Below are 17,629 nucleotides of genomic sequence, written 5' to 3'. Positions count from 1 at the left end.
AGTCAGACACAAGGCTTTAATGGGGCTCTTCTGCAACAAATACTCAACAAGTGTTTGGAATACTCAAATGCAGCATATGACAGTGTTAAAAAGAGATCTCAGTCCTCTCAGCTAAAGATCATATTCTGGAATGTTTTTCACATTATTCATTAGCTTCTAGTAAAAAGTGTGATTTCTTTGGGAGCAGAGCTTGATAACATACTATTTATCTTTTTCCTCAATAAAAGTCAGTTGTATCTTGGTCTTACAGAAGAATGTAAGGACCCTTCCTAGTTCCTGACACAAGGTGGGGAGCAGAGATGCCCACGTAGTACACGTACCACTGTCAAGCAAGATGGTTGGAAGAAGCACAAGTAAGAGACGCAGAGGTTTTTACCTTACCAAGATATTTCCAGCAAAGTTTACTGTATCATGACAAAAAGATGGTATTAAAATCCCCTTTTAATACTGCCTGGTTGATGTGGCAGCTAAGGAAGACTTGGGAAACAGTCACAGATCATGACAGTTGGTGTGCTCTCGCTTTCTCAGGATTGAGCCTAAAGACAAAAGGTGCACCTATAGCGTCTGAGGCAGACAGTTGTTCCCAGCAGAGCTTCTCAGCTCCATGCTTGGTGACTATATAGCTTCCAAAAAGGAAACTCATGTCTAACTATCTCAGGATATGTAACTTAAAGGATTTGACATCATAGACATAACCTGTTCATTCCACCCTGAAAAAAATTATCTGTTCTCATCAGATGTTTTCGATAGGACAGCTTGTACAACTGCTACCAGGCTACCAGGTAGAGCTGATCAGAGATCAGCTTTTCATTTTTTTAGATCCTTTCTCCCTACGGCACCTTTCCTGCATCCAATCTCTCTTTCTTCTTCCCACCAAGAAAATAAAATTTGAAAAAACCTCAAGATTTTCTGCTTAGTTTGATCAATTTTCCCCTCCTGTTTTTTTGGTTTGACCACAAAACCAGACAACCCGTTATTAGCACAACTAATGAGCTGCTTTCTCAGAGTCTTCGTACCCTGCATAATGCAGAACATCTGCATCTTGTGTCAAGCTTGACATTTCCCTGCCTGTTCACCAATGGCCTTTTCCTCTTTTCTTTCAATGACTGAACGGGTTAACACTGCAACGCCACTAATGCAATGCATGGGAAAGGAAATGGGTAGAGTCTCCAGAACATTCTATTCTTACCACCTTGCCTTAATATTTCAGTAGAATTACCCAATTCATATGATAATTGTTTCCTTCTAATCAATGTTTCATATGTAACCTTGTTTATTCACTCCTACTTGTTCCCAGTTGCCAAGAAAGTTGAATTAGACTATTGGGAGTATCTATCTCTCATGATATTGAGAACAGATTAATAACGCTGGCAGCATGCTAACAAAGAGATGTTTTCCATTAATTAATGCTTATAAATAATTTGTTAAAGGTTATAGAGTACTTAATGTATGTCTTAATAAACAGCTATTACATGGACCAACGAAAAAAAATTGCTTCTAACTATAAAAGCTCTTCTGAAGTGCTTAGAGCACTTCTCAACCTTTCTTAAAAGAAAGGGCCACCTACTGTCCTGGAAAAAAGTGCTGACTGCCTAGTCCTGTAGAAATGGGCTGGTTTGTGCATCATGACCATAATGGGTTTCAAACGAATTTCTAATATTTTAGTTTTCATATTAACATACCCCTTTTTATTTTTCCTTGATGGATTGGTCACGTGCATAGGATTGCTTGTGAGACTACTTTTTTGGAACTGAAAGAGACCATTTTGCAGGCTACCTTGTGATGTCTGCAAACCATCAGTGATCCAGGCTGAGGCACAGTGATGTATGGTGCACACTGCTCGTGTAAGATTTCTTTATTAACTCTTGCTAGAAGTGTACTCATGGACTTAGATTCCAGTCGTTGACATTATTGAACAGCTGCATTCACACACACACATGCAGATACAGTTTATATTTCCTAAGAAACCATCTGGTTTTAATTTAACATTAGTAGAATATCGAGTTTCAGTAGGGCATCTAATGAAGAATGAAAAATCTGGATTTGGAACTTTGAAAAAAGGCAGCAAAGCTTGTCGTGTGGTGGATAAGGACTACATTAAGTCTCCTAGTGTCCCTGCTATGTCAGCAAGATCCATTGAATGTTACTTAATTGCCATATATAGGCCAAAACAGTGTAGGAAAGATTATAGTGCTGTGCAGACAAAAGTTTGGGAAGATTCACATGCTTCTAAAATCCCTCTGAGCCCATTCTCTGCCATTTATCACAGTGTCTCTACAGCAGAGTATACAAAAGAAACCTGAAGCTGTTTTCTTTGTTACCTGTCTCTGATCTCAAAAGCTGCATTTGCTCCATATGCATTGCAAGATTCCATAATATGATCTGGGCTGATCCCAAGAACTGAACTGGATTGTCCACAACATCCATTCACTACCACAGGTTTTTTTGGCTGATCTCAAGATAAATGCTTCCTTCCAGAATCAACTGGAAAAAAAATTTTTAAAAGGATATTCATATGTGATTATTTTACATTTGCTAGGGATAACGCACGAAGTAGTTCACATTCTTTATAGTGAGTGTACCAGCAAAATGACCCATGAAAATATAGTCGTCAGTTAAACTCAGTAGGAATAAGTTACAAGAAAACATAAACAAAAATTTTACGCCTGGTTTGAAAGATCCTTTGTCCAGACTAAACACACCTGTCAATTGTTTAGAAAAATCTCAAAGTACTGCAGCAGTGTTAGTAAAACTTTGCACCTGCTAACACTTTGAACTAGTTACAAGTGTCGCGTTTTGTAGGCGTGGGATGGAGCCTAGGAGATTAAGCAGTTAGAATTTAGTTTCATTTAAAGCGGTGGAAAAATTCCACTGAAGTCTTTGCATAGAATTAGTATCAAAGTTTTCATCAACTGGGGACTAAGCAAGGTTCACTTAATTGTCTTTACACAACAGATTTTATGCAATGTAGCATCTAAGGTGGCCAAAAGGCTTCTTAGCAAGGCCTTTCAACTACATTTTATAGTGTTCCAAAATGGTCACAATGATTCTTAGTAAGCAATATTCTCAGCAAATGTTGTGTTTTAATCAATGAAAGAAGACACTAGGTGGTTGCAGGTAATACGTATGATGATTAACAATTAAAATGGGTTGATACTGTCAATAACTCCAGAGCCAAGATAAGAGTTAGGATGAGCAAACATCTCCACAGGTAATGTTTGAACCTCCGAGCTTGGTGCTTGGAACAGAGGAGGCTGTTTCTCATCTAATGCACCAACATAATCGTGCCTAGAGACTACAGACTACACAGTCTTAAATCTTCTCTTTAGCCATATTTTTACAGGAAAAGGTTTAACTTCGCGTAGTATGTATGAAATATACGTGCAATAGGAACAGAAGTAGTTTTCTTTCCATTTCTCTAACCAATTAAAATGGTAACATTATAAATACACAATACATATTTGAGTCAAGAGAAATATCTCAGCCTTCAGCAGCCTACAGTGACATTAACTGAATTAACTTGTCAGACTTGGACAGGCTTCCTAAAATAAATTCACCTGCGGTATCCATGTTTGCACTTCACCATATTGTTCCCTGCTTAATTAGATACTAGCCACCGTTTGTTCCATGCTTTTAATCTTGATATTTTGCACACTGCTTTAGCTGGCTTAGACTGACTGCTCAGCTAAATATATAAGATGATAATAAGTTTAACAGCAAGGTAGATTTATAGTGCAGTTCAACAGTAACTCGTTATTGGCTACGCTAATCACGTAGCACACGCTAACATAATTACTCTAGCTCTACTGAAGTAAATATGAAATATAATATTTGCCAACTGAATGCTTGACATAGCAATACCTGACCCAAGAATCAAAAATAAAGTTAATTTGAGATGGGCTTTTTTTCATAGGAGGGAGATTCAGGGTCTCTGTCAGAGGAAGAGGTAGTTCTAGCAGGAACAGTCCTTGCCTCCTCACCCCTCCAGCTGCCATCTTTGCTATTTGGCACCTGGTTCCCTCAGCACGGTCAGTCCCTGCGCTACTCTCACACACGCACGCCCAACCGCTGCACTCGGGGTGGAAGGATACATTTGTTATAATTCCTCACACATCCCAGATCTGTCTCTTGGGAAAGAATGATAAGCTAGTGCCTGAGATACTGGACCCGGAAGGTTTTGTTTTCTTTTCCTTGCTGGATGATGCTTTATTTCAATCCTTAATTTCTTAATGCTTCAGCTTTTGCTTTCTAAAATGGGGACAATAATCTTCCTTTGGTCTATCTAGGCTGCAAACTTTTTGGAACAGACACTTTGTTTTACCATGTACACAAGACAGCTAATATTTTAGGACAGCTGAACACAGGACATGCTGATATTTTAAGTTATAGTAAGTAACTCTGATTACATATAGGGAAATCAAAACAAATCAGTCATCTTTCAAAAAAGGGCTAGTTCTGCAGCTGCTGGGCACTTCTGGTTAAAGCTGATTCTGCCCTAGGAAAACAGCTTGCTTTTTTAGTCCTTACCTCTTTCCTTTCTCCAGAGTCCCACAACTCCTCTTTCTCCTCCTTCGCATCCTCTTTTTGCACTCCATTCCTCCAAAAGCAGACAGCAGGACTAGCAGGGATATATTTTCCTACCAACATATTTCATACATGGTAAATATATTTTTGTCTACACAGAAACTTGTGATCAAAACCACATTTCAACTGATTTTCTGGATGTCTCGAACAACATCTGACAGAAGAGCAACACCTCTGATATTGCACACTAATCCCAGCTCAACGAAAATTTGGCAAAAGTTACCCCAAAACTTAACTTAGAGAAAATCTCCTAAAATCATACATGTTTTGAAGAGTGATAAACTGTGATAAACGCGCAGGAGATGCAGCCCTCACTCAGGAGCCGAGGTTGGAGGGTAAAAAGCTCCAGAGGGAGCCTGGGGGAGCGGTTCAGCAGCCCCGCTACCAGCCGAGCCGCAGGGAGCCTCCCCGCTTTGGGATGCCGCTCTCGGACGGCCGCCGGGAAGGGGCGCTCCCCGCGGGCTCCCTCCTCCGCGCTGCTCCGCGGGTGGCGGCGGAGCAGCCGCTCCTCGCCCCGCCCCGCGCCGCCTCCGCGCAGCTTCAGCACCGCCGGCGGCGGACAGCGCCCCGCCCCGCGCCGCCGCGGGAGCCCCAGCGCCGCGCCCAGCCCGGCGCTCCGGCGCGGCCACGTCTTGGTCACTGCTGTCCGGGGGACAAAAGAAAACACCTAAAAAGAAAAAAAAAAAAAAAGCCCAGCTACCCGTGGACTTGCCGTTGTGGAGCTCTGCGCTTCCCGGAGCGGCAGGTCCCGGTGCCCCGGGAGCCGCCGCAGGGTGGGCAGTGAGTGCTGTCTGCGTGCACGGGCGAAGCGCGAAAGCAGTGTGGAAACAGCTCCTCCTGCACCCAGCAGCTTCCCCGAAAATCCCCTGGCTCTTGCCCACCAGCAGCTCCCTCTGGCTCCTAGCAGAGCAGGCGGGAGAGCCGCTCTCACGGTGGAGATTTCCGAGCAGGGACGGCGAAGGACAGCGGTGATACAGCAGATGGCAACGGTATTTGGGGCAGCCAGCACTCAGGGGCGCTGCTCTGCTGGAACGAAATCTCTTGCTGATGAGACACCCCATTAGCCCACTGAAGATTCACACATCTTTGGAGCTGGGAAATCGTAAGAAAAATACCCGAGTTTTCTCTGCTCCTTTCCTTCTCGAGCTGATGTCTGCATTTAATAGTTTAAACACCTCCAGAAATTAAACCAGGGTGATAGCCTGCAAAAATAGAAGAGAAATGGCAAGTCCCTGTTTTGACGCAAAGTCTGTTGGAGTAAATTAAAAAAGTCCTTTTCCTTCAATAACTTGCAGATCAGGCCTTTGCACCCTGAACGGACTGAAGGATTTCACTAGTGAATACATCTCCAAAGCAAACACCAGTAAGACCTAGTTCTGCTTCTGTGTTTCCTTCACTAGGAAAGAAAAAATCACTACTATTGAAGGACGAATGAGTCTTTTCATTTACAGTTGAATTTTCCGAAAAAGCAAAAGTAAAATACCTATCTTATAGGCAGCTTGTCTAATTAAGTGTTCCATATGCAGGCACCTGGCCTGTATCAGTAACAGGCTTTATTCATTACCAAAAAAAAATGTTTAAAACTTCTTGTCTATTTAGTTGACTGCAGGTACTCTAAATGTCATAGGGTGATTTTCTCAAGAAAAGACACAAGTGCTACAAGTTTACTCAAACTAAGTTATTTACATTCAAACCTCTGTACTATAAATTTTCCTTTTCCACACAGGCAGTGCAAAGAAGCAACACTGTGTGCTCCGCAGCCTCTGGGCTATTTCTCCCTACCAAGTGATAGTTTGGCCATCACTACTCTCATCTCAGGTGCTGCTGAAGGAGGGAAAGAGGCTATCTGGCACTGTGCAATACTCTGTCCCTCTATTTCTCCCAGCCTATAGACAGCTGCAACCTGAGAGAGCAAAGACATCTTTAAAATACTCTCAAGCCATTCCCTCCTGCCTAAAACCTGGCTGGAGGAAAGACTGTTGTACCAAGACCATCACTCCAGGGAAGTTATCTTTTGCTTAGACAACACTAAGTGAGATTGGTGTTATATTTATCAGTGCAATAAACTGCTTCTAAGGTACCCATCATTTAGCTTCTGAGATCTAGTACTGCTTTTATCCTTCTCTAAAGTGATTCACAAGATGGAATTTAACAAGAAAAGAGAAGCTATGGAGCCTTTGTAGGAGAAAGTCTATAAAAAACCTCCTATATAGTAAATAGAAAATCAATAAGGAAGGAAATGTTTCCAAAATTTTAGGAGTAATTGCAAGCTAGAGAGGGGAAGAAATAAACAGAAAAAGAAGTAGAGTAACTTTAAAGAAGAAAGTATACGTAGTTAAGTATAAAGTATATTAAACCAGGCTGATCTTCATCCTGGTGAGCCTGCTGACACTGCCTGCCAGCAAGGGAAGAACCTGAGGTAGAAGAAAGACTGCCAGCACCAACATCCAGCTGAGAGCTGAGCTGTGCTACAGAGTTACCTTCTTTGGTCTGCTCCTGAAGAGAAAGTTCTGACATTAGCTGAGAGGTGCTCAGGAGCACCTCCCAGACTTCTTAACCTGCACAGCAGAGCCCAAGGCTTGCTGATTTGCCCTGACCTTCCTTAGAGAGCTTAGTAGGGAACATAAAGCTCAAAGTAGAGCAGCTTGGAGTGGAAAGAAGTTACAATTCAAAGCCAAGCCAGCCTTACACACAAGAATGTAAGCACAGTACTTTTATTTACTGGCATTTTCACCTTTCTCTCTTGACTTTTACTCCTTCCATTTATTTTTCTCCATATGTTCTTTTCCATAGTCTTCATGCATACACATAATGCCCCTGGGAAGGAAAATTTCCTAGGAGCACCAAAGTTTTCTTCTGTAGCCAGGTCTATAAGTTAAAAGACTTTAAAGATCTATTCCTGAGTACTCACCCTAGCACCAGTGCAAAATTCAACCTTATTAAACTCCTTCCATCCATTGGCAACATCCTAGTACCTTGTGGGACACTCAGTGTTTCTGAGGCACTGACGTTGTCCCAGTAAGCTCAGACTAGTTACAGCACTGTAGCTGCCTAAATCTGGGTAATTACTGAAGGACAGCAATTGTGCCCGTGAACAACGTGAATCAACCTCAGAGAGCCTTATCTTTGAATAACAATGAGCAAGGGGCATTTCTCTGTAGGAGCAAAGAGCTGGGCTGAGGTGGTCAAGAAGAGAGAGGAAGGAATGAAGCTGAGCTGTTGAAAGTCCTGTGAGATGTAGTACAACTGAAGCCAAACGAAATGATGCTGTGTGTTTATCGTGTGTAATGAACAGGATGGAAGAATTTCTCCTTCTGACAACCTCTTGTAACTATCAGCTCTTATGCTAGAAACAAATCATTGCTAAAACACATAGCAAAGCAGAAGCAGAGAGATGTGAAGGCTGCAAGGGACAACATCTTGCTCTAATAAGAGATCAGTTGCCCAGGGATGGAGAGGAGAATCATGACCTAACCCTGTGCCACCCTACATGGTTGCTCGACTGAACGTCTTCTGTTATTAAGGCATAGAGTCTGGGAAGGGAACTCTATTACGTGCCTATGGCCAGCTTTACGTTCCTTTAGGGCAGGAAGGTAGAAGAATGAGACCTCCTTTGGGGTGAGACAAAGGAGGAGGGAAATCCATGGACACATCAGATGTAAGGTAGGAGGGTAAATATAAGTATGAAATAAATTGAGAGAAAAATCACATTATTTGGCCTGTTGTGATTCTGCAATGTTTAGGGGTTTTTATGTTTTCATATCATATATTCAGGGCACCATTCCTGAGGTTTTTATCACAATGACTGCTTGGTCTGTCAAGATGAAACAGTTTGAGTTAAAATATAATGGATTTTTTTCCTACTTAAAATGAACATTTGCTAATATTTGTCATAAAAAAAATAAAAAGAAGGTAGGTTTAAGAGCTGAATGTTAATCACCTTTGAAATTTAGTATAAAGTCTTTAAAAAAAAATTTTGTTTCCTCTTTTCTTACAAAGATACTAGTAGATGTTTGGACATGTTATATCAGACCTTCTTCTTTAGCAAGAAACTAGAAGCAGTAATTGTGAGAGTAATCGTATTTAAATGGCACTTCAAACTTTTAAACTCTGCATTTTCCTGTTACACCACTAGGTGTGAGTGTTGGAGCTTTTTCTGTTGTCGGTTTTGCAGAAATACGTGAGAAGTTGCCATTCTGTGTCCTCTTGAATTCTCAAGTCACCCAAGCAACTCCCAGCTGACCTGTGACGACTACCCAGTGTGCAAATGGGAAATCACTAAGAGACTGCCCACTGCACGACACAGCACCCACCTGCAGAGCAGAATGCCTCAGCTGCATGCAAAACTCCGGCTCTTACATCCCTTTTGCCAGCCGTGCGTGCATGTACTGGGGAGCGGGGGTCCTGGTGCACAGCTTTGTGCGACTTTTGCAGAGATGAGCAACCCAGAGTTGGAATTTGAAAGGAAAACGTCACTGGGAGACCTCAGAGAATTTTAGAAACTAATTGGGGGAGACTGGTGTAGAGAAGGGAGCTTAATTAGCTTGAATGGAAAAGATGGGCGATACCACGTTTATCAAGAGAGAGGAAAGGCAGGGAGCGAAGGTCTGGGGACAAGAGCTGGTGCAGTGGCTGGTCAGAGCAAGCCTACGAGGCAGCAAATACTCATCCTCACTCTGAGCTCACCTCATACAGGCACATTCGGCCATTGAGGGAAAAGATAATTTGACTGGACAAAGTTTATCTCCCTGCTCTGTTTCTACTTCACTTTCTGTCTGTCTTGCTCCCATTGCAGGCATTTCTGGAGTAGTTTTTTTATCCTCCTACCATCTCCTCTCCAACTCCATCCACCATGAATTTTCCTCCATCATTTTTCCTGTTTTCTTCTGTCCCTTTGTTATTTCTTTACTAAGCATTCTGCTGGGAATCTTCACATTGATTACTGTTTTTTGTATGGTGGGTTTTGTCTTTGTGCAGTAAATCACTCCTCAACAAATAGTTATTTTTGTCTCTGGTATCTGTACCCACCAGTTGATAAAGATCCATTAATAATATCTATAAATGTTTTCAATTCCTGCATAAAACTTTAGAAGCTTGGTGGAAATAGGTTGAATAGGACATAAATTTATAAGCTCCCCAAAGGTAAACACATTCTGGAATTTGTGGTGAATTTTCAGTTTGACTGTAGCTGTAGGGATATGCTGAGATACCGACGTATTTCAGACAAGCCAGAGGTAAAGAAGCCATACAAAATTACTGCCGACTTTTAATCATGTTAAAATGTCAATAAAAAGAATATTGATCCCATCTTAGCAAAGCTTGGTAGATTTGGAAAGAAAATTGGAGATATTTCGGGACTTTTTGCTCCTTTATTTTAACTCAGGAGTGAAATAAGAGAATTTAGAATCAGATTCATTTTACAAATACATTAAGTGTTGGAAAATGGAATTAATTATAACACCTTACAGTGGTGCATTGAACAGTTGTATCTCATACAGCACTTGAGCAAGCAGGGGTCCAAATTTTGTCCTGTGATATGTAGGTACACTAGTAAAAAAAAACCAAACTGTAGTATAATGTGCCCAAAGACAGTACCCCTTTGAATCCTCAAGAAAAGTCCTAGGAAAGAATGGCCTTCACAGGGATGCATAAGCTGTCAAAAATACTACTACAATTAAATACCAGTAATCTCAAATTTATTGCATAATTTAAGAAAATCTCGCACAACTAGAAGATAAAAAGTAGGAATTAGCCTCCAAGCAGCCATATATTTAAATGTAATTCCTTTACACAAGAGAGAAACCGCTATTTGTAACATGAAGGCAAATCTCTATTGTGAGGTTAAAACCAGCAAAAAACAACCAGCGTGTTTTAATTTGTGTTCAAATGGCAGGTGTTGAATTGGGAAAATTTGCATGTGGCCAAACGAGCTGCGGTTTGGCCCCACTCTTTTGTGCCAGCGAGGTGAGAGGCGAAGAAGCAGTGATGTGTCCGGAAAGGAGCTCCTGCCTCTTGCCTTGTGCTTTCAGGCACTGCGACTGCCTGAATTACAAAGCCTCTTTCTGATCCTGCAGGAGAGAAGGCTTCTGCATTTCCTAAGGCATTACACAGAGAGGTAGGATCTAGGCCCAGCTTGGTAATATTTATCCATAATCGAGGCATTTAGAAGCAAACATGTTCAGACTAACTGGTGCAGTCCTTTCCAACCTTAACGATTCTTTGATTCTATTCTATGATTCTATGTTTTAGAACAGCTACTTCCCTCATTTTCTAGCAGTGTATCACTTTTAACCCCATGTAGTTTAAAAATTAGCATCAGATTTTTCAGTTTCATTTGGCTTTCTTAACCCATAGGTACAACTCTCGGTCACAGATCCATCCTGTTAAACTCCATAAGAATGATGGCCGTTTTTCACAGGAGCTCACATCATCCCAAAGTCCCTCTTAAGCACTGGACTGAGAGGATGCCCACACCTTATATTGGCTCCTGCCACCATACAGCAATCTTTTGTAAATTTTCAATAACTTCACTAGAGTTCAGAGTTCAAGTAAATACTATCCTACCATGGAGATACAAAGTACAGAAATGGGAGGTGAATTCCAGCAACCCAAACATCAGGCTGAAATAATATGCCAAAATATGATACAATGTAGTTCAAAACATAATATATATCCCTGTATATAATGAGAGCACTCACTAAACATAAGATTTTTAGCATTTGAAAAGAAAATAAATTAATAGAGAAAAGTTCTCTTTCAGGAAAGAGTGAGTACAATGCAGGAGATGGATATTTTTACCTCACCACTGCCTTAAATGGGAGGGGTTACTAACAAATAAAACCGCATGTTACTAACCCAAAACATGGTCATGGTCATTTGTATATACAATTATGGGATCAGGAATTCACAAATATATCTTTTAGCAGTGCGGCAGACTTCATCCACCCACTTGCCTTGTGACGACTGAGAAAAAAAGACGCAGTTTTCACGCTTCCCCCCGTTTGGTTGGGTGCGATCCCAATTGAAGTACTGTAGAGCCATGCCATTGACATCAACAAATTTCCCTTCATTTATCATGTCATTGACACCCAACCAAAACTCAGACACTCTAGGCATACTTTTCTTGCCATAATCTCGAAGAGTGTTTGTTTCATCATTATTCCTTGGGATAGCCAGTGTCCCTCCCTTGGCTATGCAGTCTTCGTTGGCTTCGTGAAAATGTTTGGTGCCTTCTGATATGAGGTAGCACTTCTTATGGGCCTTGGTCCCACGAAGACAGACTGTGAACAGATATTGGTTTGCATGTTCAGTAAAAGCATGGGCTATAGGTTTGAATAATGTTTCCTAAAATGATAATTTTCTGAAAGTATGTTGGGAATTAAGCAGACAAGTCCCTCAGCAAGAGGAAGGCTCTGGCCTCCACAGAGTCGGCCTGAAACTAGCAGTAAGATCAGACTTTCCTGCTCTTCCTCTTGTTCATGTAGGACCTTGCATGCAGCCAGCATGTCAGCATGCCTTTGGGAAGTCTGAACAGACTGCTCGCAGGCGCTCTGCAAAGCGCCTTGGACTACAAGGGATGACCAAAAGCAGAGCATGCTCTTACAGCTGCTGCAGAGAAGAGGCACGAAGGGGAAGGACAGACATAGCTGTGATCTTAACACTAGAAAGTGCTTTGGAGAATCTTTCCTGTGTTTATGCTGACAAACATCGGGCATGATCTCGAGCCCCAGATTCCCTCCAGCAATGCAACTTTCTCAAGGATTTTTTTCTTTATTTTGCTGTTTCGGAATGCTGCAATATAACCCAGGCCTGTTGTCAGTGTGTCTTTCAGCAAATAGTCCTGCTTTCACACATTTTTACCTGATTTGATCAGTCGTAAACCTGATGGAATGGATGAGGTAGGGATGTTTGTATTGTTAGCAGATGTGAGCTGGTCATCAGGAAATCTGTACTTGGCTTTATAGCAAAGAGATAGATCTACAGATCTTTTCATATTTATGATATTTAAGTGCCAAAGAAAAGTTCTATGCATTAACTAAGCCTAGCTCCTAGCAAACAAAAGCAGGACAGAAAAAGTACTATTGTAAATATGTCCTGCTCACCAGGGAAATGTTGATTTGAAATTCATAATGCAAATTTCTGTCTGAGTGATTGGCAAAAGAATATTTTGACCTACAGAACAGTACATGTTTGCCTCTTTAGTTCTTAATTTCTGGTCTTTCCAACAAAGTCTATCCCTTCAAACTCTAAATTCCAATGAGGTAAAGCGACAAATCTAGAAACACTTTTTTTAAATGTAAACTTATTACTGAGCTTGCATGACAATCTGAACCAAATAATCTAAAAATTTACATTTATAAATCTGTTTGCTTTTAGTTCTACTGGAACATATCAGGGAAGTCTTGATGTAAAGTCCAAATGTACTGGAACTTTAATTTGGCATGTGCTCTGTAACTGGAATTGCCTTGCAGGACCGCTGTAAGAGTTCTTCCAGCCCAAGGTCTCTGTGGGCAGGCTTGCAGGAGTGAATCCTTAAACTTTGCTTCTCAGCTATCCTGATGCAGGTACATGAAAAACTGATTCTCGCAAGAAAAAATACTTAGGAAAACTCTCTTCGAAGGAGTGTTCCTTCTGAGCTGAAGAATGTAGCAAAGGCCTTGAATAAACTGCTGTAACAATTATTTTTAGAATCCTGCATGTGACTACTTCCAGATTATTCCGTTTATTGCTTAAACTCATTTTGTACTTATCTTAGAAATATGTCATGAAACAATATGAGCATCTTCTGTCCTGATGTTTTCTATAATCTGTTTCTAATTCCTGTCATGGGTTCTTGTAAAAAAATAATTATGTATCTGATGAACAGGATATGGAAATCCACTTTGAACCATATCCTGTATGTCTCAGTTTTTTAGTATTTCCAGTTGTAGTATTTATTGCATTCCTTAGCTGCATTTTCAGGGTCTTCATTTTCCGTTAGGGCTTATCCTTCAAATTTTATCTTTTCCAACTGCTAATGGCCAAAGAAAAGTAATTAACATATGTGCTAAACGTCGAATTCTTGAACAAATTTATATTCATGGGAAAGATCAGAGAGACCTTATCTACTTCAACAGTGCTGCAGTGCTGCTCCCTCTTTAGGGAGAAAGTATGTGCTGCTAAATGGTGTGTGGCAACATTTCGCGGTATGTAGAAAGGAGACCTAGGAAATTCAAGCAAAATAAGAAATCAGATTGCAATGTATGTCTTGGAAATGTCCATAAGCTAAAAAAGCAGCTCCTTTCTCAAGTATCATAAGGCCATTAATAAATGCAGTCAGAGCTAGAGGAGTGATGGGTCTCTTTTTGCCAAATTTGGAATCCAGTTGAACAGTGTGGGTTCTGAATTTACAAAATAGCTCAAAATAGGTTTTGAGGATAGAAAATCTCCTGTCTCTGGTTTCATTTCTAAGCCACCACATACTTACTCTCAAGCTCCTTCTGGAAGCAATACAGGAATTACTTTTAAACAAGAGTTACTTGTCTAGCACAGGCTCCCTCTTTTAAGAAACTTCTAAAGCCTTCTTAGAAGAAATATAAAATAAAAATATTTTGTAAAGCTCAAAAAGCTCTATGTAACCCAAGATGTAAAACAGGACAACCCAGATATTACCATCCCTAAGGAAAATATGTTGTTTCATGTGAATGATGTAATTTCCTACGTAGTGTCCTCGTATACATGTTTAAATGCCAAGTTTTGTGTCAACAGCTGTGAAAAAGCACAACTGTCTAGTAGGTGCATGCGTGTTTACCCTTCTTTTTTTGTTTGGAAATTTCCATCTGGCTATTAAAGACTTAAAGGACTCTGCACACTGATGCAGGATATTTCTGAACATACAGTGAGCATTACTTTGAAGTTTTATGGCAACACTAACATTTGAATGCCACAAACAGCACACTTTAAAAAGGGCCAGTCCTTTTTCCTTCCTTTTAGGGGTATTCTCAGTCTTTTCCATGAATATTTTTGCCAGATAGCCGATGTTCATATCACAGCTGGGGACTTAACTCACTGACTATATAAACCCTCAAACCCAGTGACCCTCATTGTGTTGCCTTTGTGTGATTATTCCTAAAATCACAGCTTAGAGTTGTGCATAGCAAAGACAAAAGTAGTTCTTGCTCCAGATTAGTTCTTGCTCTTAGTGAAGAATTGTCACTTGTGCATCATTAGTTCCAGCTTGATGCCACTTGAATGCTTCCTTCAACATTTGTCACCATTACAGCTATGGCACACCATGCTCTCAAGGAGGTATATTTCTCAGTCTCACATCCCCATTAAAGAGAAGGATGGGAGTGAAGGAGAGAGGAAAGGCAGTGATAATTTTTGAGCCATTGACCAGTGTAAGCTGCTTTACCTGTCTGAAGTGCTTGCATTTCTTTCAGAGCGTTTACTTCTCGCCACAATTTGTCAATCTGGGTCTTTAGGTCATCTTTTTCTTAAATAAAAGAAATACAGAGAAATGAACAGATATGCATGTAAAAAAATATTTTAAAAATTGTATGTTAAAAGCTGTTACAAAATATCACTAGTTTCTGCGTTGCTGAGATGTTTTGATTTCTTTTAAAGACTTTTCCTTAATGAAAGGATTCCTGTAGAGTTCCTATAAAATCAGGAGGAACCCACCTTTACCTTTCACCCTCATAGTTTAAATCTCATTTTCAGTTGGACTGCATCCTGGTAACTGTTTGAAAACCATGAATTGTTGCAGCTAATCATTTTTTAGTGTGCCAGTATCTAATTTACAGCAAAATTTGCCTATTTACTTTCGAACCTGTACACCATGGTGTATATATATGGCATACAAGTAATAGCAGGACACAAGTTGTGTTTATTCAAAGAAATGTTATTTCTGTGAGCATGGAAGGTTCACGCAACTCTTGTTTTAGCACAGTGAGGAACAACTAATATAATCCAGCTTTTCAGACTGAATGTACGCAGACAAGCTTGCTGACCTGCAATTTCCCCTCCCCAGGAGAAGCCCTTCTTCTCACACAAATTAAGTCAGGATCACCATTCCGTACCTCTTAGAAAAGCACCAAGAGGATGGTGGGACAAGAAAAGAAGCTAATTTGCACATAACTTCATTTTCATGTCCTCTTTTCCAGTCTTTTTTCTTAATCATTGTAATATTTCACCACCATCAAACGACTAGCAGGCATGCTTCCATTGCACAAGATGACAATTTGATTGCAAGAGTAACCAGACCTTCCAGAAGCCACAGTAATGAACATGAGGAATAAATAAGCTCTTTCACGGAGCAGAACTAACAAACCCACAGTTCCTACAGAGCTGTGTTACATCACCCAATCCTCCAGCTGCACCCCAGAAATCTCATCTCTTCTCCATAGTCCCTACTGCCTGTGAGGATAACCCAGCTGTCTGTCCTTCGTGACTCCCTGGTTCCCAAGGCAGAACTCCCAGTTCCTCAATCCATGCTCCTCCCTATGATTCCCAGATCACAGGAGTCTCTCCCTGTCCCCTTCAAAAAAGGCAAAAAGCAGAACAAGCTGAGCTCCTGGTGCAACCTTTTCATAGTGGGAAACTAGTGCAGATTTTTTTTTGAGGGGAATCTTCATTCTGAATTTCATAAAATATTGGGAAACTTCTGCCAAATTGTTTCAAGTTCAAAAGTACTGGAAGGTTGACAGAGAAATGTCCCAGGAAAACAAATGTATAAGCAGCTTGTCCTTAGGACACCAAGCTAAAAACTCTAGAGATTCAAGAGGAGAAGTATATCTAACTGTATAGCTCCGGAGCAGTGTAATCATGTTGTACAATGGCTTTATCAAAGCTGCAGTTTGCTCATCGACTAAGAGTTTAAATATTTGCTGTTAGCATAACCTCCACCATATCCTCTTTTATATGAAATAGGTCTTTAAATTAAATACACGGACATTTCCAAACAACATTCAGTGGTTTTTCATTTGCTCTGTAAGCTTTGCCCTGGGAATTTATGCTTTATCTTTTTCTGCTAATTCTTTTTTCATTAGTTTGACTTGCTATTTCACAGTACTTGTCACACAGGTAAAGTAATATTCCACAAATATTAGGCAGACGTTCTGCTAAAATTAGAAAATGGTACAAAAATCTGAACAATAGCCCTTGGAGACTGAATATTTTATTCTGCTCTTTTCCATCATATATATGTGAATTTCTATTCTTCTGATCTCAGTTGATATAACTGCATTACTAAGAAGGACCGGACAGAGTCCTTTCTCAGCTGTACTTCTGAGACCTAAATAATGTCAACAGAGATGAACAGGCATAGCAGAACAGTATATTTATAGCTGTTTTACAGCTCTATTTCCATAACTCATTCTGCCACCTTATTTTTTAGTTTGCTAACTCACAGATAAATGTTTTAAAGACAGGTATAATATAGATTCTACTGTCCTTTGTTAGTAGCATTTGTATAACGTTAGTTTCTGGTTCATGCAATGTTATTTAAGTACATAGTAAACCTGCATAGTCTAGTCTATAAGCCTGTATCCCTCCTCCCAGTTAAAGTCCAGTACCTTTCACTCTACGTTTGCTGTGCTTCCTGGCTTTGAATTTGGAAGCCTGGCTGATGGTCTGATCCAGCAGTAGTATGCTTATGAGTAGAAAAATCATAAGTCCAGTTTGTGCCATGTCTCTTCTAAAGAACTTAACACAAAGCTTCAAGAGGTTCTCCTCAGCAGCTCCGAGAACAAGTCACCTAGACACATTCCAGTAGGGACTGACTGAGGTCGGTTTTATAAAAGTGTAGTGATAGGGTTGGCTGTATTCCTTGCTTACGAAATGTGTTTAATACTTAAGCTGGCTGTAGCATAAGGCACCTCCTTGTTCTCACATCACATCTGCAATTTCTATTTCTGTTTAGAGTTTAGCTGGGACAGGTTGCTGTAACAGAGGCTGTACTAGCACTGAACAGTGCACCAATTGCCACTAATAAGCTCCATTTCTCCTGTTTTAACTCTGAAGCCAAAAAAAAAAAAAAAAAAAAAAAGAAAAGCAGATGGATGCT

General features: G+C 40.5%; 1 protein-coding gene across 1 annotated transcript; it reads right to left on the bottom strand.

Moving 5' to 3' along the window:
- Positions 1 to 11,472: 11,472 nt before the first annotated feature.
- Positions 11,473 to 17,253, bottom strand: CLEC3A (C-type lectin domain family 3 member A). Its single transcript, XM_009980880.2, has 3 exons — positions 17,139 to 17,253; positions 14,978 to 15,058; positions 11,473 to 11,864 (listed from the first exon to the last, which is right to left on the bottom strand). The coding sequence occupies exons 1-3, from the start codon at positions 17,251 to 17,253 to the stop codon at positions 11,473 to 11,475; spliced, it is 588 nt and encodes a 195-aa protein (XP_009979182.1).
- Between the last annotated feature and the right edge of the window lie 376 nt (positions 17,254 to 17,629).

Source organism: Tauraco erythrolophus, chromosome 15 (assembly GCF_009769465.1).
Source record: "Tauraco erythrolophus isolate bTauEry1 chromosome 15, bTauEry1.pri, whole genome shotgun sequence".
Taxonomy (NCBI): domain Eukaryota; kingdom Metazoa; phylum Chordata; class Aves; order Musophagiformes; family Musophagidae; genus Tauraco; species Tauraco erythrolophus.
The sequence above is the reverse complement of the archived record's forward strand: the minus strand, read 5'-3'. Positions and strand labels throughout refer to the sequence as shown.